General features: G+C 38.6%; 1 protein-coding gene across 4 annotated transcripts in view; it reads right to left on the bottom strand.

Annotated features, from left to right (window-relative positions):
- Positions 1–25,196, bottom strand: part of WWC2 (WW and C2 domain containing 2) — a 93,339-nt gene that overhangs the window by 10,102 nt on the left and 58,041 nt on the right. For all 4 annotated transcript variants that reach the window (XM_056490972.1, XM_056490973.1, XM_056490974.1 and 1 more), the window contains 13 exons: positions 23,523–23,765; positions 18,729–18,818; positions 17,250–17,857; positions 13,722–13,845; positions 12,845–12,925; positions 12,675–12,761; positions 9,830–10,022; positions 8,066–8,236; positions 7,158–7,270; positions 6,024–6,216; positions 3,949–4,113; positions 1,347–1,439; positions 7–243 (listed from right to left, as the gene is read on the bottom strand). In XM_056490972.1, the coding sequence (XP_056346947.1) occupies positions 7–243; positions 1,347–1,439; positions 3,949–4,113; positions 6,024–6,216; positions 7,158–7,270; positions 8,066–8,236; positions 9,830–10,022; positions 12,675–12,761; positions 12,845–12,925; positions 13,722–13,845; positions 17,250–17,857; positions 18,729–18,818; positions 23,523–23,765 (2,398 nt within the window). The remainder of the gene's footprint in view (positions 1–6; positions 244–1,346; positions 1,440–3,948; positions 4,114–6,023; positions 6,217–7,157; positions 7,271–8,065; positions 8,237–9,829; positions 10,023–12,674; positions 12,762–12,844; positions 12,926–13,721; positions 13,846–17,249; positions 17,858–18,728; positions 18,819–23,522; positions 23,766–25,196) is intronic.

The following is a 25,196-nucleotide window of genomic DNA, read 5'->3' as shown; positions in this document are numbered from 1 at the left end:
ACGTACCTGTTTTTCAGCTTGTTTCAAGAGTTTCTGGAAACGTTCATCCTCTAGCACACACAGAGGAAGGTCTGCCTCTCCTCTGCCTTTCACTTCCTCAAGCTTTTGTTTGAGGTCCCGCAAGGCCTGGAGCTCATCGTTCAGACGGCTCTGTCTGGTGCGTGACGCCTGCAGGTCCAGCTCCAAGTCCAGAGAAGTGCGCACGGGGCACTCAGCTCTTCGCATGATCGGCTGGCAAACAGGCTGAGTCGTTTGGGAGACACAACAGTAAAAATTAATGCCTAGAGGCTGGTGAGAGTTTGACATTCTGCAGTCAGAAAAGCTCAAATATTTGAGGGGGAGGGTTTACCAGTCATTTTTTTCTGAAGTCAATACATTCACCTATCCTGGAATTTTTCTTTAGTCACTAACTAAAAATAAATGCTCCAACCAAGTGCACAATGATATATTTACAGGTTAAAAACAAAAAACCCATTCTGATCCCTGGGATGACACTGCCAGGAGACACAACACTACACGGAATTCCCTACAGATTTCAACTACATTATTTATTTTTGTAAATATTTGCTTTTTAAAGGCTTAACCAAACACATAATGTTACAAACTCCGTAAACATGCTCTTCTTCAGAATATTTCACATTATATACAGTCCTTTCACAGTGACTTTTTGCATGAGTAAGTCAGGCAGAGAAGCCATCTCAGACTATTCAGTATCCCAGACTTTTCTTTCTTATGCAAAATGTATCCTGCTACCTGGTAACAAGGCTTCCAAAGGACTATTTTTCTAGTTACAATTAAGATTAAAATAAAACTCTCTAAATTCATATAAGAATGAATTTCATGCAAGAGAATCCTACTCTCTTGTCCTTCAATCCTTTTGCTACTTGAATACTTTCGGTGGAGAGTAAATTCACTTTGAAGGGACATCTGAATCCTTGAAATCCTCATGAAAATTTGCTCAAGATGTAATATGGCTGGTGTTGACTTTTGAACAGCATAGGCCATCTTGTGTCACTTTATAATATTCACTTTTTTAACCTAGATTCCTTTGACAGTAACTCAAGTTCAACAATAAGCTCAAGTTCAATGAGAAATAAATGCTGTGATGCTGAGCCATCAATGTCTTGCTGCTGGCTTCAGCCATGACTAAAACAACACAGGCTTTGTTGGAGGGGAGATGACATTGGACTGAGACCACTATGTGGATATTTCAACATGAAACTACAGGACAGAACTTTGTGTTGCTTTTGCTGAAATACTTGAAATAAAGCATATCCTTTATGTCATTTGGTATTCCCAGTGTCCCCATCCTTCATTTTAAACCACGCCCAGGTAACAGCACATACCCGTTTAACCCTCAGGCTCCGTCGTTCTGTGGCGTTCCTCACAAACAGAGACTTCTTGGCCAGCGTGGAGCTGTCACTGTCGCTGCGATTCAACTGCCAAAATGTGCACAACAACAGACATAAAGCACCTCCATATGCACATACACCTGCACTGGTAGAACCAGTCAGGGAGCCTCAGTGTTTATATACATGTAGGTCATGTTCTTAGTATAACCTTAACAAGTTTGCAACTAGAATAAGTATCTACTCTAAAATTATAATCCTACACCAAGACGACCATTGATCTTGCTGAATGAATAGTAAGACTCTTTAGGAATGCAAGGAAGGTAACTATGGTTATTAAGTACTGATAAATCATTGTCTGACTGCAGATACAAACTATGGATTTCACTTACCTGAGGCAGGCTTTTAACAGATTTATTACAAGGAAGGTAAATTACGTAGACATACATCTGTCCAACAAGCAGAATTTTGTATTGTTATTAATTGTAACAAGCAAAGGTGTGCCTACAGCTTCCTTCAGAAGCACTTCCTGCTTCTTAAAATTATGTGCCACAGCTCAGCAGTAGTTTCTTTGTAACTTTTGTGTTATTTCATACACACCAGTGCAGAATGATTGTTAGGTGCATCAGCATCAACAGGTGGTCAAGAAGCATCTCTCTGCAGAATATGTATTTCACCTCTTCAGGAAAGGACAAAAAAAGGAATCATTCTGCTAACATTTCAGTAAGCAAAACCAGGGCCCTAAAGTGTGCTTACACAGAGCTGACTGGGAGCTAGGGGTCAGAAATACAACCACTTGAAATACAAAGTACTCCTCTTCAGAAACAAATCTGTCTTTTCACCATGAGCCATTACTGGGAGCTCACTCCCTGATACAGAGAGGCAGCTATTGTCACTAATGTTCTTTAGGCACTTTTCAAGGGACATTTTCCAAAGCACCACCAGATTTTGTTTCTGTCCATTAGGCCTCAAAGATCTCTGTTTTCTGTAGCATCATAGGTGCTCTCCTAAAGCCAGGCCATCTCTTCTGATTAGAGAGCAGCTGGCACTTCACCAGAGTGTATCCAACAGGTGCTTTCCTCTCATACAGCACCATAATGCAAGGAAGGCTGGATATGCCTCTGGTGCAAGAAGGGACTGGGGAGATCCCAGCTCTTCAGCCCTCTTTTTGAACTTGGATGCAGCCACAGTGCCCACTCTGGAGCCCCCAGCAGTGGGCAACAAGTGTTTCTGACACTGCAAAAGATATATCTGCAAACATGTTCTTTTCACAGGATACTTTGCTTCCAGGCAATACAATACACAATGAAAAACAGAATGGTTTATTCAAAGTAAAGGTTGTTTTTGATTCTGGTTCTTGGCAGAGCAGTATGTAGCAATGTTCAAAGCTACAAAAGTCCAATACTTTTCCAGATGCAAAAACCTCAGAAGTTTCCACTAACTGAACTACTAAAACAACTAGTTTTACTTCCTGTTGAAGACCTACAGAGGCAGCAGGCTAAGGTGATATTTTTTTGCCAATATTACTAATTTTCATTTAGGAATTAAGTTCCAGCACAGGAATTAAGATGAAGGCTAGCTTCTGAATTCAGCCAATAATCTATTCAAATTATGTAAAGATTGTTAGAAAATCATCTGCTATATTTCATTCTGCGAGGCATATGGAATAGTTATTTAAGTACATAGGTTTTGACTAAAGATTTATTTTTTTTTCAGGCCAATGAGAGTCACAGACAAATTATGAACTTTAATGTTCCCAAATGATTAAGGCAAATGCTTCCAACTGAACTGGGGAATTAAAACATAAGTATTACTTTTTTTTTAAAAAGGACATACTTGTATGAGTAACCCGCAGTAACTAAAGATCAAAATAAACTGCCTTTTCTAGGGTATCTGTGATTAAGATCTATAAAGCTGGTAGTCCACGCTTAAATCTTTAAACGCATGATTTTCATACTTAGTTTAGCAGCTATAAGACTCAGAATTTAAATTTTTTTTTTTTTTTTTTTCCATGCTACCACAGCTCTAGAGAGACTGGAGAACTTAGCTGCCAAAGCCATGTTTAAAACCCAGCCCTGAGGCAGCACTTGCACATCTTTCAAAGAAGCAATTACAGCAGGATTTGGGCTGCCTAGGTTTAAAACCAGTTGAGATACAAAGAGAGATTTAAAATTGATGACTGAGCTCTTTCCACACTGTTACCCTTAAATGGTTGCATTATTAAAATATGGTAATGCAATGGCATTTTACAGTGAATTCTATTTCATGTTGTAACAAATTGTTTTGCTGCGAGAGTGCTGGAGTTGCTGACGTGCAGGGAAACACTTTTTGCAGACAGCCAGCACAGGCATCTGTGTTCTTTCTCTCCAACAGGATGTATTTTTGCCCTAGTAGAGGTGTTTTGCAAGAGTATGCAACTCTGCTGAAAGTCCATTCTACTGTGCATCAGCTAACATAGAGAAAGACTCTAGAGAAAGCACAGGCTCTGCCTCTCGCAGGGAAAATTGGTACATGATTCAGTGTCATTAATGCTTCATTCCCAAGAAGTTAAATGACTCTCTGGTTAACAGCTCTGCATTCCAAGTGTTTTTGCTCTTACCCTGCAGATGTATTGGTTCCGCTCGCCTGGAGAGAAGGTTTGGGAGCGCACGATCATGCTGTTCCTGACAAAGGGACGCTGTCTGGAGCTCCAGCTGCCTCTGTCCTTGGGTCGGACTGCTGTGCTCTCGTTAACTGATTCCTCAGTGTTAGTCTCTTTATCTACCTATGAAAAGGAATTTAATGTATAAGACTCACTATAACCAGATACATGCTCCCACATAGCTTCTCTGCCTTCAGATTTTACAAGTATTCTCATTACTTTGCAGTGGATGGAAAAAGACCAGCGGCAAAAAGCACCGTACATTTACAGAGAAGCTGTTCTAAGTAAAGAAATACAAAATTCCCAAGAGGCTTAAGAGTGTGTGGAGACACTTTGAAGGTACTCTTTGTAGCCAGTAAAACCACAGCTTTACTAAAGCCTGCTAAAAGCAGGAAGGCCTTTGCTGCTCAGTAGATGGTTTGATGCGAACACAGTGCAAGAAATGTTTTGCTTTGCCATTTGCAGACATGATGATTACTGCACATTTATATTTACTTTGTTTGGTATTTGCAGAAGAGCAAGGTTCTGCCATGGCAGAAATGGTGCCTGTGCACAGTGAAAGGGGGCAGCTGAGAAAGTTACACTGTCCAGGTCCTTCCAGACATACTGCCATACATCCCCAAGTCTCAGCAGCAGGGCTGCTTTATGGCAATCTCAAGAGCTTCACCAGCCATGTGAACCCAGGGAAAAGACACTGCTGGCTGCTGACCCTCAGCACAGCCTGCTGCCTACTAGGGTTGTCCCACATGTGCCAGAGGGTGGCACAGCCTGTGCTTACTTCCATGCTGCAATAATCCTGGTTGCTAGGCTAGACCAAGCTTTGCAGCAGTTGGAACATCCAATGTTAATGATGTGCACTGGGGCTTTTTCTTCAACTTGGGTAATTTAATGAGGTTCATGGTTTGCACAGTGCAGGTGATAAATACAGTGACCTAAATAGCACAACAGCAACCCCGAGAGGATGTGGCATACAGAGATCTATGCTGTGGCTGGCTCTGCAGTGGACTCTGCTGTCTTTCACTCATTGTCTGGGTCCACCCAGACCAGGCTTAGCAAAACACTTGTGTGTGTGTCTAACCTTCATATGTCGTCCTTGCCATCTCCCCTTGCCAAGTTAGGGCTTTGATCTATATTCACTTGCTACCCAGCAGACTGTCAGTCCTTTTAATACCACAGCCTTAGCTCATTTGGCATCTTGCCACATTAATTGGAAGTTAATTACAGTTTCCAGCAAGTCCACTGAGATGTTAAACTTTTGTATTGTCACAAAGTTGAAGGAACAAGATGTCACTCTGTCTTTTTACTTCTGCTATTATATAGAACTTGTAGAACAGTGCTTTTACTAAGATGCAGAAAGATTCTAAAAATTTTATTTTGGGAAAATTTATTTCCCTTATGCTACCACATCAGTGATATGTTTACTAAACATTTACTAAAAGTGTTTTCAAGAAAGTGGAATATAATTTTAAAAACAACAGTAACCAAGAACATGGAATTAGAATTTGGTTTTTGCAGTGTGTGGGTATAATAGTACCCTCAATAGTTCAAAAATATACACATTTTGGAATTTTCTGTTCATTAATATTTTGTCCTTTTTTTCCGCTAAGACAGTTCTTGTATGTCATGCCCAAAAAGAAGGGGAAAAATAAGGAAATCCCTGCATTGGTTTAAAGATCTTGACCCTTGTTACCTGTTTTTCCCTGTTTAGCAGATGAATCAGAAAAAAAGGAAACAATGAAACATTTTTTAAAACTGCACAAGCTGAAGCTACTGAACTACTCTTGTATTTTGAAGGTTCTCCATATGCAATAAAAAAAGTGAAGATAGTCTTGGTTAATTGTCCTGGACTTAGAAGTCTTGCCTCACATGCCAGTTCAATGTCCTCTTCCTAGTTCAGAAGTGACCACACCAATTTTGTTACGCATACATACTGACAAGTGCTACAGCAAAGGCCACGTCAAATTCTAAATGCATACATGCAGCAGATTTCTATATTAATTCTCAGAAATAGATTTTAGACACAAGATATTCACCAGTGTTAGAATTACAGCAGCTTGCTGGCTTTCCTGGGCCTCATCACTGTTCTCTCCATTCTTGTCTTCATTCATTTCTAGTGCATCCGTGAGTAGCCCCATATCATCATTACAGTCACCTTCTGCTTCCAGCTTAATGCCATCTTCCTCTTCATCCACAATTTCATCAGAGGCCTCTGCAAGCATCTCTAGCCTGTATGAACAGAAGTAGTCCAGGCTTATTCTGAAACTGAAAAAGTTCACCAGAGAAAGATACCAGAAAGCTCAGACCTGCACTGTGTGTAAGGCATGCATTCTCCTGACAGGGAAAACAGCTATCATCCAAATGCTTCCATGAAGTTCATGTGAAGGCCCATTTCATTGCTGACTCCAGCAAAACCCAGGAAGCACTACTACAGTTCATCTTCAAGGTCATCATGACAGCACTGCACTATATTCAATAGCTCTAATGTTGATAATGTTGAAGTAAAAGTTCATAAAACAAAAAGCCACTCTCCCCTTTCCCCCAATAAAGCATGTATTTTCTTCTACACTGCAGCTAGGGAATTGCACAATAACAGAACTCAAATAGCAATTTAGCAAGAAATCTGTTTCTTGGGAAAGTTCATGATTTCTTCAAAAACAAGACCATCAATGGACGCACACCCACACTGGCTTTGTCAGAGAGCAGCTCTATTTTCAAGTCCTACTGTTTGTCTGTTATAGTTAATGCAACTATAATATTGGATATTTTACTACATTTCCAGTGGCTTCACAGCCCAAGTGTTTTCACAGGAAAATGTACATGGAATGGAGGAGCATTGGCAATAGGAGTTCATAGAGCAGCCAGGACATTGTAAACCTAAAAGAAATGAATGAATTGACCACACAAGAACGAGTCTTTACTACAATTCCAGTGGTGGTGAGGCACTGGAATAGGTTGTCCAGAATAGATGTCCTGTCCTTGGAAATGTTCAAGGCCAGGTTGGGTAGGCTGTTGAGCAGCCTGGTCTAGTAGAATGTGTCCCTCAATAGTGTTAGACTGGATGATCTTTAAAGATCTCTTCCAACCCATATCATTCTATTGTCTAAGAAAAGGAAGAATGATCTAAATCATGCAGGCATGAACAGTGAGGGAAGGAAAAGTGTCTTTACCAGTCTTCCTCAGAGGCCCTTTGCTCTTGTTCCTTCTCCTCATCTTCAGCCAGCTCTTGTTCTACTGCTTCCAGCTCAGCAGATGTCCTCTCCAGCAGAGCTGACACAGCATCCTGCTCACAAGAAAAAAGATTAAACTAGAGTTGAATGATGCATAACAGGTAGGAAAATGACAACTCTTGCAAGAGCTGCATTACCCTACTGCTCCCTGATGTCAGCAGAAACAATGACCCTCAGATCACAAGGATAAGGGGTTTGAATTGTCAGTGTATAGCACATTAAATAATTACTTTTCTACAGAGTAAATCTCAATGAAAAATAATTGGTTTTAAAATGACAATGCAATCAAATATGGTCCTGTCATCCTTCAATGTATTTTCTCATCTTCCCTTTCATACTTGTAATACTCTTAGGTGAAAAAAGGGCACTATTCAAAGTTACATTTTCTATGCAGTTCTCTTAAGAAGGAATTAAAGCAGAAAAGCTTATTTAACCAGAGGATTTAGTATGTGTTGCATAAACAGTATGTTCAATGCAATGGCTTTGAGTATGCAGATTCAAATAGTTAATAAATAGCAATTTTTAATGCGTGCATATGAAAATAAATGACACCCTTAAGGAAGCTCTTCAATAACATTTTTTCATGAAAGAAACATAGCTGAAGGATTTTAAATTGGAAGTGCAATCTTTTATCCAGTAAAAAGCATCTGCCATATCCCGCTTCCATCCGAGACCCCATATAGGCCCTTACTCACACAAAGTCACTCTAGACAAAAGTGCCTGCAAAACAGGGCCCTGAACCTTCAGGAGAGGGCAGTTCACAAATTCAAATAACTACTATGCAATGACACAATTGGAGTCTCTGGCATTTTTCTTGCTATCACAGTAGTAGCCAACATGTCACTCACCAAGTCCAGTGAGTCCAGTGACTGTGATTGCTTGCTTAACAGAAACATGTATTCATAATTTTGTTCCTTGGGTTTTTTGCCAGGACTCTGCTTGCAAGGTAACAGGTTGTACCACAGAGTACAGGGCTCATCAGAAAGTGATAAATCTGCCAGGCTGATCTGAGTCCCAGTCTGCACAAAATAAGAAAAGGGGAAAAAAATTATTTAAATTTGTTCTGTTTCCTACAAAACATTCTACTGCACTCATCATGCAAAACAGCCAGCACAAATTTGACATGAACCTTAATTCCCTTTTTAACTGTACAGTTTTCTATTTCCCTCCACTTCCAGTTAAAATAGAAAATAGAAGTACATGGAAATGCCCTTCATATTGTCCATTCTGCCATCTCTTATTTCAGTCTGCAGAACTGTTTCCCCACATGTACACCCCACCCCATACCATGGTATTGCACACACCTGGCTCTAGTGCATTCAGTAATGAAAACGTGTGCAGCACCAGCTCGTGGGGCAGCAAGTGTCACATGATTTTTCAGCTGTCCCACCACAAAAATTATTGCAAATGACAAATAATGGATAACCTTCCTTGATCTAACCAGGGAAGAAGGAGATGAAAAGCCAGTAAAAGAGATTAAGAAACCCTTTCATTCGGACAAGCACTGACATCCAATGAGTTGGTACTCTGGGAAAACTTCTGAAGTACTTATGTTTGGGCAGTGCCTTGGAGATTAAAATCCTCTGTTCTTTAGCAAAGAATATTGTCTCCACAGCTACTGGGCTGCACACATAACTCTTGCCAAGACTCTGGTTGTGTTGTCCAGGGCTTTCGGCTGGGATGGTACTCCCAACTCTTTCATTTCATCTTGTGATTAACCCTTGTCTTTGTCGGGATTTTTTTGTTATTGTTGAGTCCTTTCTTCACCTTTATATCCTCCCTGAGGTTGCATTTTTGTTCTGTTGCCCTTCCCTTTCCTAGGGGAAAACTCTTACATATTGAAAAAGGCCAACACATTCCCCAGGAGTTAATTTCTACATTCTGAAAGTGATGCTGTTTCACAGTAGTCAGAGTTGATGAACCCCAGCAGATTCCAGAATCTCTTCAGTGTGTTATAACTAAAAAAAATCTCACTCATGGTGAAAAACTAGACTTGAGTTGTACCAGACCATGCAAAAGCAATTTGAAAGTAAATGAAGCATCATTGATTCGGTGATGACTATGATTAACAACAAAATTTAAAGTTTAAAGTGACACCTTCCAATGGGCTGATCTATAAATGTCATGCTTTTTTATTTCAACAGATCATAAAGACCAAAAAGGTGTCCATCATATAATCTAATATAACATCCAAAATGTAATTTAGTTTGTTCTTTGTGACAAGTAGTGATAATGAGGGTTTGCTCTTTTTTTTTTTTTTTTTTTTTTTTTTTCTGTGGCTCTTCTTCAGTTTTTACTTTAAAAGTACTTTAAAGTAATGTTGCATTGAAGTTTATAGGGGTTTATGTAAAAAATGGCAAAGATGGAATATCTATCTGTAATTAAAGGTTAATGCAGAGTTGGAATTATCAAAACATCTTCCATCCAGGATTAGATTCCGTACCAGGAGTTTCAGAGAAAGGCAGTATTCTAGGTACTATAGCAACAACTAAGTTATGCTTCAGACTTTGTCTCCAAGTGCTGTAGAATTTTACCAGCCTTGACCATGAAAATAAGAGGGAACACTATAAACAAATGCATGCCAAAAAAGCCCCAGAAATAAAACTGCATACCAAGCATTCTTCCCGACAACTTCTACTGACAGCACAAACATCTACTCTCAGGGTCTTCTGTAGCAGTGTTACTTGAGAAATGGTTACTCTGAAAATCTCATTGAATAGAATGGTTTCCATGGCAGGATGGACTTTAGTGCGGAACAGACAGCTGATATTAGTGGAGGATGGAAGGACTGCTGCTCTAATATACCTGCCAGAAACAAAACAAAATCTTTACTGCTGTTTAAACTGGTGCTTGCTGGTGATGCATGAGAGAAGTTCACCCCATCAACTTAAGGACAGCATAGCAACAAAATGGAACTGCAACTTATCAGTGGAATGGAAAACAGGTGGCAAAGATGAGTGAGGACCTCCTCTTGTCCCTTGCAGAAACATTTCCCAAAAAGGAATTTTTGTTCCTTGTAAGGTAGTAATAGCAACAGAGGCAGCAATTTCTGACTTTATCCAAGTTTAGAATTTTAAACAATGAAGATCATGTCACAGGTGGGAGGAAGCATGTCCTTAATTTTAAAAAATGAGAAAAACTGGAGTGAATGTAAAAGTTAAATTAGAATAATGCAAGCAGCACTGAAAAGCAGTGATGTCTTTCAAGGAAACAAATCAAACAAAATTTCCAAAGAAAGCAGAAGACTAAGGAAAGCAAGGAAGACAATAGCTAGGGCCTTAGCTGCTTAAGATCAATTCATAACATATTAAGTGAATCTTGGAAGAATGCATCTTGCAAGCCTAAATTGAAGCACAGAGAGTAATTGAAATTGTTAAAAGGCTGCATTCCTTTTATACAACCAGTACGAGTGGATATTATGTGGGTAAAAGTTGTACTAGCTAACTTGCAGGTCTCACTTAAGCAGCAGTTTGACAGAGTAAAGACATTTTTAATGCAATTTGTATGTGCTGTTTACCTATTGCACAGTTTCTCATACACATGAATGAGCATAGTAATAGTTTTCCATCTTTTCTGTGCCTATCTCTTAGTCTGTTTCTGGTACTGGCTTTAAATATAAATGGCATTCACTAGAGAATAGAATGCAATGAATCTGGCTAAAGCAAGAAGAAAGAGTGGGCCAATGTAAATAATTCTGGAAAATACTTTTTCTCTCAAAATTTATAGTACTACTACCACTATATTTTCTGACTTCATGCATAGTTTCATTGATTTTTATTAAAAACTTATTTTACATTACTTAAATCAAAAGAAATTAGGTCTGTGAGAAATATTATTTTTTTGCTTAAATTTGGGCATAGTCTTTATTTCCCAGTTATGCCAAACTTCTTGAAATAAACAGCAAAATCTAGATTGTTTGTTTCACATGTATAGCCTGGATAGCAGATATCCAGCATTTTGACATGCCAATCCTGAGGTGAAGTGGTAGAATATTGTAACTCTGGTAATGCTTCTGCTGTATTCATGTAACTGTAGGTGAGCAATTGGCATGGTCTACTGTAAACAGCCATTTTAATAGACTAAGCAATTAAAAACATTTATAAAAGATGTAGGAATGGAAGATAAAGTGTATCAAAAGTATGTTTAAAAGTTGGTTCACTGGAACTTTCTTTTAATAACTGTTTGCCAATTTTCTGGCTTCAGGCCAAATGAAGGGTAAACAAAAGTGTAAGAAATTATTCACTCATTTTGTTGTACAGGAGTGGTTACTTTCATTTTTATTAATGAACTTTAAGAGTCAATCAATGAATCAGATTTTACTGTGACAAATCTTCTCAACTGATGAAGAAGTGACCCTGACACAGTAACTGTTCAACTATGCTCTACCTAGGCTAAAAGTGAGCAGTTTTTATAGTATCAGTAACACTTCACTCAGTAAAGTACTAATTTATCCAACTGATGTTCTAAGAAATGCAGCTGTAACGTAGCATCTTTTTCCAGAGCAAATTTTTATTATTTTATGTATCTGTACAGATTATACATACATGCACACAAGTGCAGGTGACATAAATAAATGGTGTTTACCCTGCCCCTTCTTCCTCCTTGTTTTGTGAAGCTTTAATTTCATAAAATCTCTTTTAGGCAGCAGGTCTAGACTTCTTGACTATTAATTACAACTTCACACTTTAATTCCTAAATGGATGCCTGCTCTAACCTAGCTTTATGTTACTTTTTGCCATTCTACATTATCTACTTTTCCTCTCACCTGTGTCAATTTAGTCTTCTACAGTTTTTCTGTTTTCTTGTGCTAAATGTTAGTGGACTTGGAAGGTCAGCAGAGGAAAGACTAGTTCAGAGAAGGAAGGATAATAGTGGAACAGCCATTTGTTATTAACAAAAACAAACAGAAAAATCCAGCAAGCACCCAGGCCTCTATCCTTTCCATACCCAGTGGCTTCCTCTTTATCTGCCAATCAAATTTAAGGCAATGGGATACAGAGGGAAAAGAATCAGCAAGAAAACCAAATTTTTCAAGAATTTATTACATCCTACTCCAAAAGACAAATACTGCTTTAAATACTGTTTTATGTCAAAAAGATACATTAATGTAAAAAGACAACATTCTGACCTGAAAGGATGCCAAAGTATGAAAAGAATGTTTTTAGTAACTATGGCATAGCTGTTTTGCACTCACAAAGCTATAATGCTTAGAAGCAATGGATAGAACATCATTTTAAAATTCTTTTTATTCCAGTTTAGTGGAATGTGCAAATTTCCTGATAACATCTTAGTCTTGCAGCATTGCTGGAATATGCAAAAGCTAAATACTACAACAGTTTGAAAAGCTGTGTACATATTTCAGTGCTCTTAAGCCATAAATCAATCAAAATAAATTTTTAGAATTTATTATTATGCTCTTATATTTCAACATTACTTCTCAGTGATTGTTTGACTTACACTTTAGAGCCAAGGGGGACAGAAAATGCTGGAAGGTTTCTAAGCTGTACTATGATTATCACGAAACTTGAATTGCTGTGGTCATATCTGTTAAAGAAAGGACAACACAAGGGAAGTTTACTATTCACATATATGGATTAACAGAAATATTCCCTTTGCTGGTCACTCACCTGAGTCCTATTTGTACCTGAGCAGCCTCTAGAGTTGTTGCATCATCTTCACTATATACAATGTCCTCAGTTTCATTTGGTCTAGAAAAACCAGTCAAATACTCAAATTTTGGAAAATTATAGGCAGCTTCCAGCAATTATTAAGATATGCATACACAGAACATATATCCACTCTCCCAAACACAATGATTTAATTACAGCATGCACTCCAAATAAGAATTTCAGAGCCTACACAACAGCAGTGCTAGTTTTAGGGACAGTTGCTGCTGGAATAGTTTGACAACTGCAGCAATGATTCAGAAAGGCCTGAGCTGATTACTGAAGATTACAGTGTGAAGAGTCCTAAAGTTGTCTGGTCAAAAACTAACAGAAAATATGTTTCTTATATCCTGATCACTGCAGTAAACTTTAAGCCTCAACCTGGATTATTTTATTATCAACATTACAACAGAGTTTTTTTCTTGTCTTTTCTATAACCTCTTTTTAAAAAGAAAAACATTCCAAAAATTGCTATGCAATCTTAAAAATCCTTAACAAAACAAGAAGTAAAAACAGTAACTCTGAGTATTGTCAATAGAATCATATGGCAAACATGCATAGCTAAATCAAGCTTTTCTCTTAGGAACATTTCTAGCAAGAAAAAACCCCAAGATTGTAAAGAGGTATATTAATGCTATTCAACCAAGTTATACAAGCACAAAAAAATAACCCAAATCAAACTTCATTGTTTGGCAAATATGCCTTCCTTTCTATCTGAAAGTACAAATTATTCCTAAAAAAGGCAAGGCTGATTAACAGCTTCTGCTGGTACTGTGTAACTGATCATAGATATATTTAAATTTCTGGAGGAAAGACTTGCATGATTTCTCAAACCTACTGTTTCACAGAAGCTTCATATACACCACTATCTCCAGCTACAGACTCATCAGACACGGCAGCAGATACACAAGCTGTTTTCTCCTCAAGTACATGACCAGCTGTTCTTCTTGGTAAATCACCACCTTCAAAAAGGAAAAGGAATGACAATTAGTCCAAGAGATTAATAGTCAGAAAGAGAGATGAGCATAGCTTAGAAAGTTGTCAAGTTGAAAGCGGTGACCCTTAGCTGAGTATCACAGAATAGTTTTGTTCCATATCGTTAAACATTCTGAGACTGTACTGCTGTTACCACGTATTCTACAGATATAACCAGACTGATGAACTTGAAAATGTACTATTATACCTTCCCAGAGACACAGACTCCTATGATTACCCTTATGCACTGAGCTAGTTATTATCCTTCATTATCAGCCCTCATTTTCCTGATCTTTAAACCAGTATTTGCCATGTTCACATTCAGCACTGTGGTAACATTGTAGATGCATGCCAAGTGCTTGCCTACTGTTTATTCAATATTCAGAAGTCAGACAGACACCCTCTCCCCAGTGATATAACTGTTAGAAATAAAATCCTCTCTGGTTTACTATCATCAAAAACTTTCTATGCTACAGGATTTCAATGACTACTTAGCTTTAATCTTCAGCTTGCATTCATATGCGAGTGTCATGCCGTGAAGCCACATTCTGCAGCACAGTAAGCTGAGGGCCTAACAGTCTTTTATCTGCCAAGGGTGAGGATATTGGTATGCATTATCAGCCCCATCTGAATCATGACTTTACATCCTGTTAAGATGTTAAAATTTGAGGCTCTAGATTAGATGATTGATTGCTGCATTTGTGCTTTTATTTATGGCAGAAGGAATGCTTTTTCCTTGATGATGAAGTGCTCTTTCCCTTCCCCCTCACCATGTGAGGGGTGAAGGTGATGACATGATTTATTGATTACCCTTAGGAATTACCACGGCAGCCTGAATTGACTTTGACAATGACACAGACTGACTGTGGAAGAACTACAAGATATTCCAGCTTAGTTTCTGACAGCAGGGACATGTGCAGAGGAGCAAATATCTCCATGGTTTACCTGTACAGAAAAGTCAGAGACAGCCAGAGAATCAGGTGAAGGCTGCATATAGAGAGCCAGTGCAGATTACATGATAACAGGAGTTGTACTACCTTTGAGTCTTTGTCTATGCCCAAGCTAAGATTCAGCAGTGTTCAGATCTGAAGTCCTGTAAAAACCTAAGTGTGTAGGCTGAAATTTTCTATGCAGGTTTAGTGCCTCTGGCTGAGTTTGTTCAAACCTTCCCATTCAGTGTCACAGCAGTTTCAAGAATGAAACTGGAGTAGAAACACTGAACAAACCCCAGGTGTGTTTCACTGTTAATTACTGAAGTCTCACCATGAGGCCCATTTTACTGTGGAAACCAGAGGCATTGAAGTGAAATTAGTTAATACCTAGCTATTCAAAACTCAAATACTTGTTTTGGCAGCCTTAATACAAGTTTAAAGACAAAATGTATTATGCATATGGTGCTACATGAGGAAGTATCAGTATGAAGAATCATAGAATGAATTTACATTTTAAAACCATAATTACTTATATAGACTTAAAATGCAACCTGACAATATCCAGAATAAAAGGTCCTCAAAAATTTAAAAGATGTTAGAGAACCACACAATGTCTTTGAAAATAATGATCTATAGAGATAATTTGTTTAAAAAAATTTTGATTCCACAAAGCCCAAAGTGCTTCCAAATTCCAAGCCATTTTGAATTCAGTTTTCTGACTATGTGAGCTGCAACCAGATTGCAAGGGCAGACTGAAAATTGTTGTTAATTTGGAAAGGATATGCTGCTGAAATACAGGCAGGAAAATTAATTATTGTTTCAGTCTTTTATAATATGGCTCTAAAGTAAAATAACTACTGTGCTACACTATCCTGAAAAGACCAAGGACAAAAAGACTCCCTACCCCCAAATTCCCTTTTCAACTTTTCATTTCACATGTTCAGATCATTAGGACATCAGTCAATTTCTTGTTTTCGTTCTGCACAGTGAAACAGAGTGGGGCCTCCCAGCTTGTACTAAGCACACCATACCTTTCTCTTCTGGTGCCACATTGCTCTAGCCAACATTGAAATTGCCACAGTACTGCAGTAAGCTAATCTAATTATACAACAGATGTTACAAGTCCTTGAGAGAATTAAAAATAATTTTAAAAAAAAGCAAATTTCTCATTAAAATATATAACTGCATGAATATGACAAGGTACTATCATTAAAAATTGCAAAACTCCAAGCATAGGAGTTCAAACTTGGTAACAAATATGGACAATGCTCAAGGCCTAGGCCATATTTATTCTAAAACACCAAACTCCTTAGTTAGCTGCTTCCCTACCAGCTCAGAAATACAGTTGGAAATGCCAGGTACTGACCAGGTTTCAAATAGGGCTGCCAGTGCTCAGCACTACTGGAAATCTGTCTCACTCAGTTCTTCCTTGAGAAAACAGAGTGTAGCATAAACATGAATGGTTTGCAACATACTTGAAGACAATGACACAGAATGACACTAGAAAAGAATAAATGTGCAGAGAGAGCACAACATACTGTCAGCCCTAACAAAAGGCAGCAAAGCGAGCACTCCAAGACTGAGCACAAGCCATCAATTCTTGACAGCTAGGATTTTTGAAATTCTGGCTCTGCCAAAGGTTTTGACAATATAAGATGACAACTGTGTTGCATGGCTTTTGCTACAGACCAGAAGTAGAATTCATCACGCCCGATTCAGCCACCTCGAAGTTAACTAGTAACTAAGGATACCTTGATAGCTCACAGTCATTCATCCCTTCTTCCTTAAGGGGAAGTGTGCTTTAGGACAAAATGTCTCGTTCTTTTGGAAGTTACCCACAGGCTGCAGGGGAGCCTAGAGTGACTTAGGAGCTCTAACTTGGATAGAAAGCTAAAAGCTGTGAAATCCATGTTAAAAATGGGGAAACTCTCACTGTAACTTACATGGCAGGTAGTCACCTGTCCTCAATTCAAAATGAACTGCAGGTCTTTCAGTGACAGCAGGCTCAAATAATTAGATACACATAATTCTCAGTCCAGAAGTCGTTTTTACTGAGGATGTCAGTTTACTTACTCTTCAATAAGAAACAAAGTATCCAATTTCAAGTTATCAAAAAACCAGCAGAGGGTATTTGCTCTGTACCCACACATCCTGATAAAACCTAAGAACACCATGCATCCTTCATGCTTTCAAAATCCAGCTTCAGGTTTTTGTGTTATTGTTTTTGCAACAAATTGCAATACATGGACTTACTTTCTAAAATAGCTATTGAAACATGTGGAGAGAATCAAGGTGATTGCAGCTCTCTGCAGCCAAAGTTAGTTAACATCCCTCAGAACATGCAAGTGCATACTGATCAAGATACTCTTCAGTTACACAAGGTACCTCCTCATTTCAAGAGCCAGCTGTTAATTTTCATGTTGCATATACATTTTAACATCAGATTTTTTTAAAATTACCTGAACTTCCTTCATGTAGAGAAGGCAGAGGCTGCCTAAGGTTTAGGTCTTTATCATCTGTAGGAATCTGAGATCCTGCTCTGGTTTCAGAGTCCAATAATATTTGGTTCTCGCAGAAGCTAATGCCTGCAAAATCCCCTGAAATGTCAGAGTCTTCAAAGTCTGTGGTGAGGTGATGCAGAGGGGAATTTTGAGCTGACACTGAAAATGCAGCTTCTAAAACCAAAGGGGATCCTGGGGGGGACAAAGAGGAGAGTGAGGATCTGGAAGACAGCGATGTCACAGATTTGGGAGGTTCAGTCAATTTGGGATGGTCTGCAGCTGAAGGAGAGTCATTATAACCAAGTCTCCCATGGGAACTGACCACTTCATTTTCATGAATAGTAGTGATAGGCCCCGAAGGAATGTAACCAGTTTTTTCTTGCAGTATGAAATCAAGTTTGTACTGATAGTCCAAATCTGTGATTTGATCGCCTTGGTTATAGTAGAGATCCGTGGAGCTGAGTGAGTTTAGTGACCCTCTGCTTGATGTGTTCAGAGACCCCCGACTGGATGCCAGAGATCCCAAGCTGCTCCCTGAAGACACAGATAACGTACTAGCTGAGAGGCTGCAAAGAAAGTACAAACATACTGGTGTTACTCAACGAAACCAGCACAAAAAAGAACAAAAAGAAGGAAGCTTGACTGAAACTGCCTTGTTACAGATTACAACCAAAACCTGCTTGGGGCATTATGTTTTTTAAGTACCCATACCTGGCTTAGCTCAGTGTGCCCAACCTGCACACAACCAGAGCAATTTAACCAACTTATGGCCACCTGCCTAAACCCCTTTTCTTCTGGAAAGGCTGCAGATTTGCAAACTGGTCTGGCAGTAACAGCAGCCTTCTCAGCTATTATAGCCCTTCAGAAACCTGCTCCACTCTGATGTGGGTGCTCATGTGGTCCATGTGACAGCACAGGGATCCCCAGGATGGAGCCAATGACAGCAGAGCAGTGTTGCCACCTCTAGAGCAATTCATGCAGCCTACCCTATGCCCAAGCACCTGGGAAAGATGCCTGATGGACAACTGATAGCAGAACTGCTTCCCATCTGCGTGACAACATGCACTCCACATGCACAGTAAATCCAAGTATATAAATTATGGCAAAGGCTGTAACATGCAATCTTGTCCTCTTAATAACAGGAGATAGGGAGTCCTGCCAGGCCAGAGAAACTGAGTGTCACTGCCTCAGTTCTGGACGACTGCTGGGAAAAAATGTCAAAAAAAATAACTAAAGCAGGCCCTTCTAAACGCTTAAAATATATTTACTGAACGATAGCAGAACTGTCAACTTAGAAAACTTTTGCTGAAATTATCAAAGTATTTCTTACTTAAATAAATTTTGCTGAGCTTCCAGCTAAGGGAAAAACCTAAGAATGATGTTGAGACAACCAGGTCCACTACAAAATAGGTTTTACATCATGCAGCACAGTCTCACCTCCTAAGTTGTGAATGCAAATAGGTAGTTAACTTTGTAGTTTCTTCAAGTTTCTGTACCAACTCTTTTCTTCTCTCCTCCAATTTTAATCTGCAAAAAATATGTACATATTAGTTCAGGAAAGCATTACAGAATAGGCTAGAACATTTTATAGATAAAAAAGAAACAAAGTGAAGATCTCTCTTTTTTTATCAGGTTGCCAGTGACTAAAATCCAAAATACTGTGTTAGCTCTCAGCCTGATCATAAAACCCCAACTGCTTCAGCAGAGTGACTTTATCTGCAGAATACCAAGCACTGTAACAAACCTGCTGAGTGTACAAGCAAGCACAGGGTTGGGACATTCACACTGTATCAAGGAGAACATGCACTCAATAAAAGAGTAACAAATGATCACTGGGAAAATAGTGCACCTTCAGGATAATAAGATCTGTACTCATACAGTCTTTAAAAGCCATGCTGCAGGCTCCCTCCTCACTTAACATAGTTCCAGGAAAAAAAAAAACAACCAACAGAAACAGGAAAAAACCATCAAAACAAACAAACCAAAAGAACACTAATACCAGTAATACCAGTATTAGTTTTGATATTTTAAAGTTTAAAATCAAAGCACTCCCTTTAATTTCAGAATCTTTATATAGAGATAAAGCACAGCAAACCAAAGCAGCATTCAGTGAAATGAATGAGATTATAGACCATCTTTAGGAGTCCTTGGTAGATTTCTACATTCCCAGCAGCTTTGTCAGCACCTCAGAGCCACACAGCATTGTAATGCTCATCATCAAGTTCACCTTTATGAGAAAGTAGGATTTATTGCCTCCTGCTTTGTTATCTAGAACACCTCTAAAGCTACAACATGGGGAACTCTCTGATTCCACTTGGCTAGGAGAAATTATTCACTAACCTTTAGAGTGACTTTTTTTCCCTCTTTTAATTCCCTTTTATCACTCCATTTACACTAAATAAATTGCTCTCTCTCAGTGGATTCAGCTAAAATCCTCCTGTAGTTGTGGATTACTATATTCTTCTCTAGGCCTTGCTCAGTCAACTGATACATGTCACAAGTTCTCAAGCAACTAATCTGAGAAACAAGAAACATCAACCATTGCTTTCTTACACAAAGTGAATGAACTGAATTAGATACTCAGGAGTGCCCAGAATTCACTCCCTTTGAATGTCAGATACCAGCAAAAAGACATTAAGTCCTTGATTCAGCAAAGCATGAAAAGCACTTGCTTACACCCATGCTTATTCAGCAAGCAAATCTGGGTTAAGCAAAGGTGAATGAGTTACCCCGAGGTGAGGCAGGGTGTGACTTCCACTCCACTGCCCACACCACATGTGCTCTCACACTGCAGTGATGTGTTCATCTGCCAGTACCTGCTAAGGCTGTTAAAAGCATATGCAGTATTTCATTATTCACTCAGGAAGACACACACAGGTTTCCACACCAAGAATTATGTGCATCTATAGTATCAGACACTCTTTGTTATCATTTTGCTATTTATCAATGCCTTCTGTCTTATTTTAAAGCTTAATCTATCCTGCTTTTCCCAAGCAAGAGTGCCCTTCAACTAGCTTTTTGTGGCTTTTCAGTAGTGAACTATGATATTTTTTCTCAAGCAAGAGGCATAGAAACTGCTCTGTGTTCAACTACTAATGGTAGAAGGCAAGAAAGAAAATAAAAGCTTAGGAATTTCTCTGACTGAAGTCCTCAAAAGACATACCTACAGCCACCTCGAGAGAAACACTATAGCAACTGAATTTGTACTACTGAACTAAAAGGTTTCATTGTTTTTTGTCTCAAAAGTGCAATTAACAGTTTGTTTTCTTTTACTGTCTTAAGGACGTTGATAAACGCAATTTATCCCTTATAATTTAGCACCTGAAAAAAAAATTCTTTCCTGGAAGTAATTTGATCTACTAGTAATTAAATACAATTGTTAATACCTACAGGCTAATGTCAGAAAAATGCTAGTCACAAATCACAAACACAAGCTGAGTGATGAATCACTTGTGGAAGTTTGAGGAAATGCAGGAAATGGTTTTATTATCTCACAACAAATTGAGATTCAGGGAAATTTTTTTCATTCTACATCAGGCCAAATGGGAAAAAAACCTGACAACCCCACCTCCAAAACTTTCAGGCAATGAACCTTCCCTCTATAGCACAAGCAGGAACTATAATATCCAAAAAACTCCCTGTTAGCACCTGAACAACCATTGTGCTATCTATTCTGACACAGGCCTCTCTTGGTCTCTCCTGTTTGCACCACTTCTATTTAAATTAACCTATTACTCCTTGCAGGAGGGACTTCAGTTTTAGTGAGTCATCTTTCTATTTTGGTCTTAAATTTTTTTAAAAAATACATTAAAAACTTGAAGTGCACATACTAACCTTTCAATGCAAACTTAGGTGGACATGTTTGTGACAGGCACAAGAGCAGGTGCCAGTTTTGCTGGCAACAGCACAATCAAGTACTTTAAATCATGGACCTTCAAATGGATGTGTTTACTTGGGAGATACTGCCAAGGATTAAAACAATAATGGAACTCAGAGGCAAGAAAGTAGCAAGTAGTTCTCAACAGTTCCACAATCCAGTTATTTTTACACAGTTGCTTTAAGGCTTCTTAAAGCAGTCAGAGTATGCCCTGTCTCTGCCTTTTTGAAGTTGATATGTTATGATCTATACCCTCCTTCTGTAAATTGAATCCACATACATCTACTAGTGGCAATTTCAGCATCCTGCTCCAAAATAACCCAGGGCTATGCTATAATGTTTTTGTTTTAAGTCAGAGCATGTCTCCTATTTCTTTTCCCTTTAGAAATAAAAAAACCCAAACCACTAAACCAAATGAAAGAACCCTCATTGCATTAAGCTCTGGCACAATCCAGCGTCTTATGCTGCTACTTCATTATCAGTATCTGTGAAAACCTTGTAAACTGAATGCATTCATGAAACCTTATAGAAGAAAATGGTAATGCAACAATAGTACAATATTTTGAAGATGGCATGGCTCGTCCACTGATAATGGAAAGGAGAATCTCCCTGATCTCCAAGAAACAAAATCCTGCTGATTTATCTGATACAATTAAATGTATTTTTAAAATTGACATTTCAGAAAAAGTTTCATCATCTGAATCATTCTGAAAAAGAAGATTTACTTTATGCTTATAGTAATCAGAAACAGTCTTTAAAATAGCCTTGTGTCAAAGTATTTATGTACTCTGAAGTCACCAAAGGAGACAGCTTTAATATAAACTAGTTGAAGCTAGAAATACACTGGAGATTCACTGGAATAACAAAAAAGCAACCCAGAAGCCACTGTTAGTGCTACCTCAACCAGCAGTGCACAACATACCTCACATCAACCTCAGGAAAAAAAGCCCAAACACTCCATATTTTCAGGAATAAAAATCGAAGGAAAAAAGTCTGAGGATAAGAGAGGGGGGGGGGAAGGAAGCTCTAACAACTCATTCTGTCACTTCACATGGAAAATTCGTTTATTAATGACAATGGGGAACGATTTTACTTACCCGTAGTATTTCAAGTTTGGCATCTGACATGTATGGGAAAACAGTCAGGTGCAGAACTTACTCTGGCACTAAAGCAAATCCAAACCACAAGATTCAGACACCAGCTACCTATTTGTAGCTTGAGCCAAGATTTAGCTATACAACAGCATATTATCAAAATCTTAGATTCAAGTTACTTATTTGTGAATGTGATTTTATTATTGATCCCTTTTTCTTCATTTATTAATGGCAGTCAAAGAGCAACAGATTCATGGTACTTCAGGTACTACTAGCACAGACAGGTAGCATCTCCTGAAAAAGTATAGTTCCCTTCTTCTAAAACATATTTGGATTATTAATATAATGCAGTTTAAATGATTATAAAGTGTACAAGTATTAAAAAAAATCTTGTGTAATACACACATTTGCCCTTTGTAAACAAAAAAACTTCCTTTTTACTCAGCTACAATTTAGGACTCAGCTTCTAATCCTCTAACAGGAATTTGGCCATACAGCACACTGGACCAACAGCAGGTGTTTCCTAGTAGAGGGAAGTAAGAAAGCCACACAGTGCTGATTGTATTACTTCTGTAAGGCATACTACACTGATACACACAATGATATTTTGTGTTTATTGCATTTTATGGGGGCTAGAGGTGCCTTAAATTTATTTACACTTAGAGCTGATGAAAAGTCCATCTGTGACAGTCAGCTTTGATTTTCTCAAACTCTGAATATGGCTTAAAACAATTTATTGTGAGAGTAGCTTCACTTACTAGTTAGATAGCAGCAAGGTAGGCAAGTTTTGCAGCAATTATTCTTCTCATCTGAACTTTTTGGGATTTCCTCCCTTTTGGTTGCATTTTTGTGTGTAATAAAACTCACAATGAAAGGCTTCAGATGTTGCAAAAATCAAGATAATCTTTGTAACCTGAGTTCAAACAGTTTACAGTTACTATCAGAAACGAGTGAATGATGTATTGCCTTCCCGCTGGTGTGTTGACATTCCTCAGTTATTTAACATCTGTCACAGGCATTTTCATGCTGGTAACAAATGCAGAGCAACTGATACTGCAGAGCAGATACAGGGTGTTCACATTCTCTCTCAGTACTGAAGACTTCTTTGTTTTTCTGCCCATTGGGCTAATAACAAATTTAATTAAGATCTACATAGAACAGTCACTGAAGGAAAACAGCCCATCACAGCATAGTTCAGTGTCTGCAATGAGTACAAAGGTTAGATTGCAGCATTTATATTAGCAAAAGGCAACCCCTTACCTTTCAGCAAGTGCTTGACTGGGTGTGCTTTTCACAGACACCAGCTCTTCCTCAAGCCTCTTCCTTTCTGCTTCTAGCTGCTCTAGCTCATCTTGAGTACGTTTGCGTGGTGTAATAAACTGAAGCTCCTTTAAAAGCTCTTCTTTTTCATTGATTAACATCAGTTTTTCCTTTTCCACATCCAGTGCTCCAGGCCAGGCTTCACTGTCTAGCTTAGAGAGTTCAATCTTCAAATTAGCCATGCTAAAATAAAACAAAGCAGATTTACCTGAGTACAGCACAGCATACAGTGCCCAGGAAAGAGAGAAGTGATACAATATTTTGAAACATATCAGGATATAATAACATTTTATACTCAAGGCCCTGCTTTTAGTTTTGTTTCACAAGAACACAGACTATGCCAGAGAATCAGGCCACTTATCGAGGCTGCAGCAATATGCATATGGCATTAAAAATTATTTGCTCCTATTCCAGTTCAAGTAGAAGTCATAATGTTATTAAAAGCTTTATTGAGAGCAATCTGTCTGGTAACATAGCAGTGGCACCATGCTTTACTCATTCATGAGTATGATGGATTTCTCCTGCACTGTGGGAGGCTGACAGCTCCTCAGAAACAGACATGGCCATGGTGAAAGAATGTGCACCACAGCAAGGTGCTCACTTCAGCAAATCTTAAGACAAAAGCATTGCTCTTCTATGCAATTAAATAAAAAGGCAGTACAACAGCAGGTACCTAAAGAGAAAAGAGATGAACTCAACAGTGTGAGTTTGTGCAACTGCTGTTCCCATTGCAGTATGAGGGGGATCAAAACCACCAAAGATCCTGAAACCCTCAACTCATTTCCAGAAAGGTCTGGAAGAATAGACTGCTCATGATAGCTAATTTGCATAGAAAGTGAGAAATGTAACTCCAGGGCAAGGAAAGCTTTTCTATAAACAGGTACCCACACAAGTGCCCAGGATCAGATGGATCCATGCTGGAGCCAGGACTGCTGATGTTTGTTTGTTTCCTTGTTCTCTTCTTTTCTCTCACTTTCCAATTTTGTCCTACCCCCTACTCAAAATCCACCACACTTGTTTATACTTGGGACTATATAATTGGGACTGACATCCCATTTCCATGCTGTGTGTATAATTTACTAATACGAGTATGTAAGTTTTTGTTGACTCTTTGACTTTTGTCATTCCTTTTTGACCACAGGCATCTATGAATCTTGGGTGCTCCTTTCCCCTTAAGGGTGGGATGCCACAACAGGCCAAAAAGGAATATTAGCCAGATCGTCATCACATCAGGATAGGATTGTCAGCTTGCTGTATCAGATCCTTTTGAATAACAATTGCAACTGAATTCAGTATTGTTATGAACACTCTGCCTCTTCAAGACATTCTGCTGGCTAAGCAATGTACAAAATTATCTGGTAATTTTCAAGTAGAGATATTCACTTACAAGGTCCTCGCTTCATCTTTGCTATTTTACCACAAAATAATTGAGAATTTGCCCATTAGTATTTCAGAGAAGATGGTCAACACTTAGTAAATTACATGATGGCTACAGTGGCCACAATACTTGGGGGATGGGTATAACTAGGTACTGAACTTCATTTGCAAACTGGTATGTATCTTCATTATTCCAAGTTACCTATATTGAAATTTTGACCCATGTTCTTGGCTAAA

This window comes from Oenanthe melanoleuca, chromosome 4, assembly GCF_029582105.1.
Source record: "Oenanthe melanoleuca isolate GR-GAL-2019-014 chromosome 4, OMel1.0, whole genome shotgun sequence".
NCBI lineage: Eukaryota > Metazoa > Chordata > Aves > Passeriformes > Muscicapidae > Oenanthe > Oenanthe melanoleuca.
The sequence above is the reverse complement of the archived record's forward strand: the minus strand, read 5'-3'. Positions and strand labels throughout refer to the sequence as shown.